At 31.9% G+C, this 9,610-nt stretch overlaps 1 protein-coding gene across 2 annotated transcripts in view; it reads right to left on the reverse strand.

Annotated features, from left to right (window-relative positions):
* The window catches only part of LOC104755420 (protein DETOXIFICATION 36), a 4,877-nt gene extending 3,143 nt beyond the window's left edge, over window positions 1–1,734 (reverse strand). Inside the window, exons 1-2 of one of the 2 annotated variants that reach the window (XM_010477798.2) lie at window positions 1,322–1,734; window positions 684–1,059 (exon numbers count right to left, since the gene is read on the reverse strand). In XM_010477798.2, the coding sequence (XP_010476100.1) occupies window positions 684–1,059; window positions 1,322–1,636 (691 nt within the window). In that variant the 5' untranslated portion in view covers window positions 1,637–1,734. Of the gene's footprint in view, window positions 1–427; window positions 1,060–1,321 lie in introns of both variants that reach the window. The other variant, XM_010477799.1, reaches the window with a different exon arrangement.

Consider the following 9,610-nt stretch of genomic DNA (forward strand, 5'->3'; position numbering starts at 1 on the left):
CAAAATAAAACACTGATTTTGGCTTTAACGCAAACATACATTGAGACTAACGTGACTTTTTTTGTTTCTCAAAAAGGAGATTCCCAAAAACTAGCCAAAAGTTGAAGAGTTTGATCGGACAAATGATAAACAGCACAATACCATTATGGACACAGTGTTCTGATTATTGTTCTTAAATCTATACTAAACAAAATCATCCACGTTTTTTTAAAAAAAATTGTAACAATTACGGCTACATTTCATGGAAGGAACTAAAATTTTGGAAGTATTCTAAAATTTTAATAGTACCCAAAAATAAAGGTTTTTATCTATTTTCGGCTGTATGTACGTATTTCTATATTTTATGTTTGGCACATTATGTATTCTACTTGATATGTTAAAATACTGGAAATAAAAACTAAAATGTAAAACATGGAAAAAAACTTACCAGATTGCTAAAGAATCTAAAGCAAGTTCAGGGTCTTTAAGAAGTCCGGCTAGGAGAACAAGAATCTGAGAGTACCAAGATTCAAGGCAGAGCATGACGGCGGAAGCCGCAGATAACTGGAAAAAGTCCCAAAGACCATCAAAAGCTTTCCAGCTAAAACCAACCCAAGTCCGGCGACATCTTGGACTGATCTTAATGTAAACAATCTGAGCCAAAACAATGATCCACCACGAGAGACTGTGAACTACGGAGAGACCAAGTAAGCCCCAGCCAAACTTGAAAACTGAGAGCCAAGTAAGGACTAAGTGGAGGACGAGTGTAGCGGCTGAGATGTACGCACTTGGCGTCACGATGCTCTGCGACTGGAGGAACTTTTGGATCGGGAAGTTGACTGCGTAAGCGAAGATCATTGGAACCATACCGTATACGAAGACTGAGGCCATTGATGCAACGTCAGCTGGCTCTCCTAAAGAAATGAGGAGAGGTTTGGAGAAGATGAAGAGTACGGTCATTGGAAGTCCGGTGAGGACAAGAACAATCGTGGATCTTTGTAAGTAGACTCCAAGCATGTCGTATCTGTGAGCTCCATGCGCTTGCCCACATAGTGTCTCTACTGCACTTCCCATTCCAAGCTATGTCACCGGAAAACAAATATGGTCAGATACTTGATTTTTAAGAACAAAGAAGACCTTTTTCATTTTTTTCATTTATTTATTTATTTTTCATATCATAATATTCAACTTTAAAAGAACTGGTTTAATATGCGGTAAAATAAAATATTTGATTCAATCTTTCATCAGATCTGTTGTTTATGTATATTTTTGTATATGTGAAACTTATTTAAAGAGAAATGAAAAAGAAAATGAAAAATGTAAATAGTAGTAGTAGTAGTACCATGAGACCAATGGCGAACATATTGAAACCGCTGTTTCCGAGAGAAGCAGCTGCGAGTTGCATACTTCCTAACCGACCGGCGAAAATACGAGTGACCATAGACATGCCATTGTTGATAACGTAAACAAAGATCGCAGGAGCCGCCAAGTGGAAAAGATACTTCATCTCGATCAACGCCGCCAAGTAGATCCGCCGGAAATATGACAAATGTGTATCCGTTAATACACTCTCCATCCTGAAGTCAACTTCCGATTTCGTTGACTCCAGCAACGGTTGCTGAAGGTTGTCCACGGCGGTGGTAGCTTCCGTACCCATTTTTTTGTTCTACTCAAGAAAGAGAAAGAGAAAAAAAAGAAAAAGTTATGAATCTACGAACACTTTTCTCTCTATATCTTTGTTTGGTCTGTATCTTTCTGCGTCTTGGCTCAGAGAGGTGCTGTAATATAAAGGCGATTTTGCCGTGTCTACATTTTTTTAATTAACAGAAGAAATAAAGAAAGCTGAAAAAAGAAGAAAACAACCCTTTTTCCTTTATTTTAATAATCATATCTGTTTCATGAAAAAATATATATATAGTATTTAATGTTTACACAAAATAAGGCTATGCATTATCACATCGTGTCAACCAATCCTAATCGTATCTGACTCTTTAGGTGAAAATGTAATTATAATTAAATATTTGGATCATTTTATAGTATATTCTTTCGTGTAAGAATATGAGTCAGATATGACCTAGTACATGGAAACAAGTTAGTCTACACAAGCCTGACTGATTATAGTGGGATAAGCCTGATTAGTGTAGCAAATTGACATATATAGATTTGCAAATCCATGAAGTTCAAGAAATAAATAAACAATTAAATTTGCTGTCAAAAAGAAAAGAGAAGACAATTAAATCACATGTATTATTCATTAAGCTTAGCTAAAAACGTATGTGGTGTAGCATATACTTTAATGCAAATATAAACTAGTTAAAAATTTCATATATATAAATAAACAAAGATATTACAACTCTGCTGACATGACCATGCATGTTATTTATTTTCATATTAAAAATGACGTCATTGATCGAATTTTATCATACAAACTATATTCACAGCATTTAACTCTTCGTCGATGGTCACCGTTTACCAGTGAGGTTCTCTCAAAAAAAAATTGTCGTATCAACTACGAAGTACATTTGGTTTGAATGGTAATTGCGGTCAGGGCGGCCAAATCCATCTACGGTCTAGACCACTTTATTTTTGGGATGATCTACAGACCGCTGCGGACCAACTCTATTTGTAAGCAAAACCGGTTCGCAGTTGGTCTGCAGCAGTCTTATCTCTGTTTTATTTGGACCGCACCACCACGGACTATATTTGCTGAATGGTAAATAAAAAACGGTCCAGTCCGCAGATGGATTTGTCCGTCCTAACCACTGTAACCATTCACACTCATTATTAAAAAGTATTCATTACTGTTAATGATAACAATAATGATTAACTGATAATGATGATTGATGAAAATTAACTTGTGGTTTTTATTGTTAGTTTTTGTGAACAACAACACTAGTGGTCTTTTTCTATGGAATGAATGAAACGTCGGATGCGGAAAACAAAGCAGAACACGTGAATTGTTGTACCTCCCTCCCGGAAATAAAGTCCACACACACCAGTACTCCGCAATCAAGAAAGCAATGAAATAACCTTTCCCAAAATCAAAAAGGAACCTTTCTAGTTTTATTTAATTTTTACAGTTGCGTCGTACGTACGTATCGTATCTTACGTGACCGTGGGCCAGAAAAGCTTAAATTTTTTTAAAATTGTCAACGTGGTTAATTCTGTATTCTTAACTAAAGCAACTCCAGTCCAGTTATTACGTGACTTTTAAAATTTATTATGAGCATCCCCGATTGTTTATATCTTAATTAGTTAATTTTGACATAATCTTGCTTTTCTCGTCCACGACTTTTATGTGAATGTCTGCAATATGATAGCAAGGAAACCACCTTCGTGCCTTTAATTTCTTTATGTAAATGAAAAATCTTTGGAACTTGTTGATGTAGATTTGATCTTCATTTTCGTCCTAAACTTCAGTTTACAACTTTCATTCTTATAAGTCACGATCTCATAATCCAACTAGCTAATCGAAGACGGCGAATACTATATTCTTTATTTTTTTTTACAGATTTTAAAGACAACATCACATTAAACATAGATATAATAAAGTCTTGCAAATGCTTACAGTTAAGATACGTTGGAAAATATGGCAGTTGCATCGTGCCAATTATGAAAACCAACGAGTATTTCGTCTGATATTTCTGCGATGATCACATGGCTATCTATGTATATATTTAATATATTGACGAAAAAAAATAACGTATTCCAACTAATTCTCGTACACGATAGGCCGACTAGGTAAAAAATATTCAGCCTCTAATGCTAATTTCTGTTAATTTATAATATAAAGCTTAAAAGATATATAGTTTCAAAAGGGTATTTTATATATATGTAGAATATATAATTGTTTTTCTGAGTGTCGTTGGACACTTTATCAAATTGTCAATTTCCTTGTGAAAAAAGAACCCCATTATATTTGAAAATTTGATTAAAGGCAATATATATGGATGAGATCGAAGAGAAAATAAAATATAGGCTACCAACATAAGAGTCAGTACATTACAAAGATTAGTATGTATGGATATGGTTTCCACAACACGTAACTTGCAAATTATTATTTATATCCCATTCTTACTGAATATCTAACTAAAAGAAATAACAACTCCAACAACAAGAACGAAACTGAAACATGTCAAAAGAGGAAATTGACAATTAACTCTTTGGTAGGATTATACTTATACAAACGAACCAATAATGATGGGTGCATGCATGCATGCTCATGATTTTATATAAATTCGATCCGTCATCATCAGTTAAAGTTGTAAAGCAAAAATAATGTTAGCTAGCCAAAAAGCATTTACTTTTAGTATGAAACGAATGAATTTTGAATCAATTCGCAAATTAATGTTTTAAGAACTTGTATATAATTAAACCAAAAAATGTCCGTACATAACGAGATCTACAATGTAACAATCCGATCTGCAAAAACATAGTGTGAGTATGATTTATGGGTTGCCGACAAAGAAAATGTTCTAGCTGCAACCCGTCTGCGATCGAACTTCCAACAGAAACCATTAATCTATTCTAGATTTCTGGCTCTTCTTTTCATACCAGTACATTTCTACATGTGATTCTAAAAACTAAATCAGTATAACTAATTTAGATTATACCGGTTTACTCTTAAGCAAATTCTATAAGTAATGATAACTCAATTTACAAATTATAGTATTTCGATAACTTGTGTGACAGCCCTTCCAAAAGTAAAAAAGGGTTAAAAAAAAAAAACATTAAAAAGTATAAAATACATAAATTAGCGAGAGCCGAAAATGGATTTTTTGTTTTCTTTTCTTTTTTTTAGCAATTTAAAGTAGCTGAGAAATAGAAAAATCATGGCGTCGTTGGGCATGCCAAACTCGTGCTTTAAAAATTCACAGAGACAAACTTTGATCGACGTCAAATTACGTTGACTATTGACTACAGAGTCACAAACTTCCACAGGTAAAGCCGTAAGCACACGGAGGGTCTACATGAAGCTCGTCATACGCGTACGTAGTGTTAGGTGTGATTAATGTTTTCATAACTTTGTTTAGTGATAATTAAGTGTCATATGTTTTAGTTATATTATTATTTGGAGGATTTGACAAGTACTTCTCAGAAAAAAACAAAAAAAAATCGTCAAGGTATTCAGAATATATTAGTGGTAATTACAATTGACCAAGTTTAAATCGACCAATATATATCCTCCTCGTGATAGAATGTCATTTTAATATATATTTCCATTATACGTTAAAAGAAGTTCTAATTTCTAGCAATGTCACTTCTCTAAGAACTTTTTATTTATTTTAAATTATGTACTATAAGAGATATTCTTGCACATAGAAATTTAAATGACATAAATGATAGTATATGTTACTTTTGTATAATTATTATTTTTTTACTTAAGAACATCATTTAATATATATATGACAAAAATAATTCAAGTAATAATAAAACATAAATGTTAAAAATCATCAAATAAATTTTTATTTTTGCATAAAAAAATTTAATCATATGAAATGAAATTAACAACTTTGAAAACATTTTATAAAATGAAATGGACGAAAACTAAATAATAGTTTAAAAACAAATGAGTCGTATAGTTACAAGTAATAATAAACTCCGTTTAGAAAATAAACAGATATGAATCATATGATGCATGTAATGACACAAGTGTGTAGCCCTAAATCTTATATATGTATAAAATATATATTGAGACGACTGGTGCTATGACTCTTTAATATGAACACATATCCCTTGTCCCTTGATTATTCGGAAAATCTTAAATGAAAGTGACATTTACATACTTATGTGTGAGTAAGCAAGAGCGCGAAGCAGAGAAGTGTTAAATAGTAGTCTTTGTTTAATTATATTTATACTATAGTAGTAATATACTAACAATGACCATATCGTTGTAGACCAATTTTTTATGAGTGTTTAGCAAATACCTTTTGTATGGAAAAAAAATTAGTTAAAATTTTCATCGGAGACGTGGAACAAAACTAATTACGTTACCTCTTTGTAGGATCAAACTAGGGAGCCTAAATGTGCATTCAAACATTTGTGTGTGGTGGGATACATTTGATGCAGCAAGATCCATTTGAGAGTTCTTGTACATAGAATCTTAGAGCATCATTAGTGGGGATTGCTTTTGCAATTGCTTTTATTAAAAATTTAATAAAAGAAAGAGAGAGTAAAAAATAAGAGAAATTATTGCTTGGTGGAGTATCTGAAGAAACGTTTCTCAGAGTAAAAAGACATGTGTCAGTTACTCAGTGATACATATATTAATAAATAAATAAAAAAGAAATATGTATAATAAAAAAGAAATATTTTTTTTTGTTCTCGACTAAAGATGGTCTTAAATCCCAAAATAACATCTTTTGACTCTGCTAAGATCGGGGTTCATAGTTGACTTTCTTTTTTTCCCCTTATAAAACATACATTTTGTTGAAAAGGTTTCAAAATAATTGAAGGTTTATTTCATAACGTCAAAATAAAGCTGAAGTTACAACTGGATTTGATTTATCACTTATTTGGCTAATTTGCACATCAGTTTCAGTAGGTCTAATTAGTTTGGTAATTAAGAATCGGTTTTGCCGAAATAAAAAACCCTAAAACTATAATTAAATATCAACACGTGTAAGTCCGTACCATATTTTGTTTGTAAACGATTTCCCATCAAATTGGCTCGTTTGAACTAATTTTTTTGTTGACAAAAAAAAATATATATATATATATAATTAAATATCAACATCTCATTAATCTAATATATATAAGTGTTACACAAGGATTGTATTTTATAGTCACTGCTAGATATTTTATTGGATTGCATAGTATCTATAAATACTAATTAGATTTATGCATATTAATTACACATATTTTGAGGAATATATATATATAGCGATATCTTGAGATTTGCGATGTATTTTTAGTTATTTCATACGCTACTCTACAAAAAGAAGCAGCTTACCTTTTTTTTTAGTAGCTTAACTAGTAGTATTATTCTAGTTATACTCACAAATTTAATGTTCGAGGGCCATTTTCATACCCTTTTTTTGTTTTGTTTATTCTTCTAATCTACTGAATCTCGAAAATGCATATGAATAAAAAAGTTCGTGTTTGGAGGAACTATTACGCTAAATAGATTCATCGACGATCTCTGATACAAGATAATCTTGTTTAGTGTTTAATTAATAAGAGCTAAACCATGACAGCTATTTATTCGTCTAATTATTTTCCAGTACTTTTCTTAATTCTCTGCTATATACAATCTGAGTGTTGGGCCGTTAGGATACATTATTCGCATGTACATGATGATTGTTGTCATTAAGTTAATCATCCACTGAAATGAATCGATTTTAAAAAGATGGTCCATGTGATCTCCTCATAGAAGAATCAAACTATCTTATTAGCTTGCATATTACCATATTCCTTTTTACTTTTGGTGATCCTAAAAGTTTGTTTTGATAGGTATTAAAGATAAGCATGTATGGAGCAAGCTTAGAGTATGAGTGTATGACCTCCTTAACAACAAAGAAAGCTTAGAGTATGACGCATTGACGCTTTAGATTTACCAAACTATAATAAAAAACTATTTGGCCGTGCATACAAAAATGAAATATTTAAATTTGAAAACATACATCGTTGATAAACAAAATCTGGTATGCGCCTCACTATGAACATATATGTATAATAAAAGTTTTTCAAGAATCATGAACTAATAAGATAAACCTATCGTTATGGTACCGGTGCGATCTAAAAAACACCAATCGACTAAATAATTTAGAGTGGTTGTGTCCGGTTCTAATCAGGTAGGAGTACAATAGAATAAACCGAGCTGTCTTTTCTTCTCGTGGTTTGTTATGTTAACCGTTAAGCCATAAAAATGTAAGAAACTGGACTGATCAGTGCCGAGTGGCCCGAGTCTAAGAACCGTTGGAAATCCGACTGATTCGATGGGAAATTAGGTGGAGAAAAAGAGAGTCTCTACATTGTTGAATTTTTCTGGATATGAGAATCCAAAACGGAACCAGGCCCAACATAATAACTGGGCCTTAATATTAAACAAGCCCAAGAGACAAAATCGGGAAATATTGGCCGTGAAATGAGAGGATTGCAGAGCAGAAACAAAGCGCAAAGAGTTGTTGTAGTACTAACTACAGTGCTAAACACATTTCCATAAAGGATATATAAACAAAAACGTTTTTAAAGTTGAACTATAATTGATAGCAAATTGCTGCCACACAAAAATTGACAGCATATTTATCACATACAATATTGTTTATATAACGATATATTCCGAGATGGTTCCCATCAGGAATGATTTAGTCATCGATTGAATTTCACTATATTAGAGTACCTTAGCTTAGCCATCTTTGATAATCAATAGTTTAATACAAATACTTCGCTCTTTTCAGTGACAGCTAAGAAACTAGAAAGTATCAAAATCTAAGTTGTGTGACTTGTGAGACACTAACTGAGGAAAAAGAGATGAGAAATACCATTCATTTTTTTAATATATGAAATAACAGAAAAAGAATATCCTAATTGAATACCATTTTAAATTGATAAAATGGAACATTGAAACGTACTTCAGTAGATGATTAGAACATGTAAGTATTTAACTAGTAAGTAACTAAAGTGTTTATAATTTTAGCAAATTTGCATTACTATAGTCAATTAATTTCAAGAACGTAAAAGTATTGATTATTGTGATTTGACTGGTGGGTTTTTTAAAAAGTAGGATGATAGAACATTGTACAAACAATCGTCCATGAATTTATTGATTTTAAATTTAGTTTTTGCTTTATTAAATCCTTTCTGTTATAGTGTTATGATCTAATGAAGCCTAGAAAAAAGCTAAACCGGATTACTCATGGTATTGGGTGTAGTTAAATTTTTGTAAGAATCCCGTGTGCGTAAAACATATAGATGTTATCTAAAAGGATTGCTAGTGGTGGTTCCTCGACACACACACTTAATTGTAATTTAACCCAACTCGGCACTAGTAACCTACAAAGGAGTTATAATATAAAGTTGTGGTCAGAGATAAATCTCAGGAAATATTCCACGAGCTCACTACGACTCGGTCACTTTGTTGTTGTTCTTCTTTTATAATACTAATATAGTTAAAAAAAAATATTTTGAGTTACTTTGTTTTCTCCGTCTAAGTCATTACACAAAAATTTATCCGATGTATTATTTTTTTTATAATAGTATCGTTGTCCACATGCACAATGTTGTTGTTGTTGTTGTTGTCCACCTGCACATTAGTGTTGTTTGAAGTGGATCGAATCCGAAACTAATGAAGCCATGAGACTCCAATTGTCATCAACTACGTAACGTACCCCCCATTATCTACCAACTCACTCAGTTCTGTCAAGTGTCAACATGCATATCTTAGACATATAAGCTTTGATTGGTGACACTGACACAACAATATGCCACAATTTAATGTGTTGTGCAGTAATTAATAATCATTAATGTGAATAAGTAATACTAATAAGAGTTAAGTTTTTTTTCTTAGTTTCTAAAGTAACTATATATCAACTTTTTTTTTTTTTTTTTACCAATTTGATTTTATCGCCGTTGGTTTTACTTTTAATCGAAAATACCATCCAATCACATTATTGTAAAAAAAAAAAAAAAA

This window comes from Camelina sativa, chromosome 17, assembly GCF_000633955.1.
Source record: "Camelina sativa cultivar DH55 chromosome 17, Cs, whole genome shotgun sequence".
Classification (NCBI taxonomy): domain Eukaryota; kingdom Viridiplantae; phylum Streptophyta; class Magnoliopsida; order Brassicales; family Brassicaceae; genus Camelina; species Camelina sativa.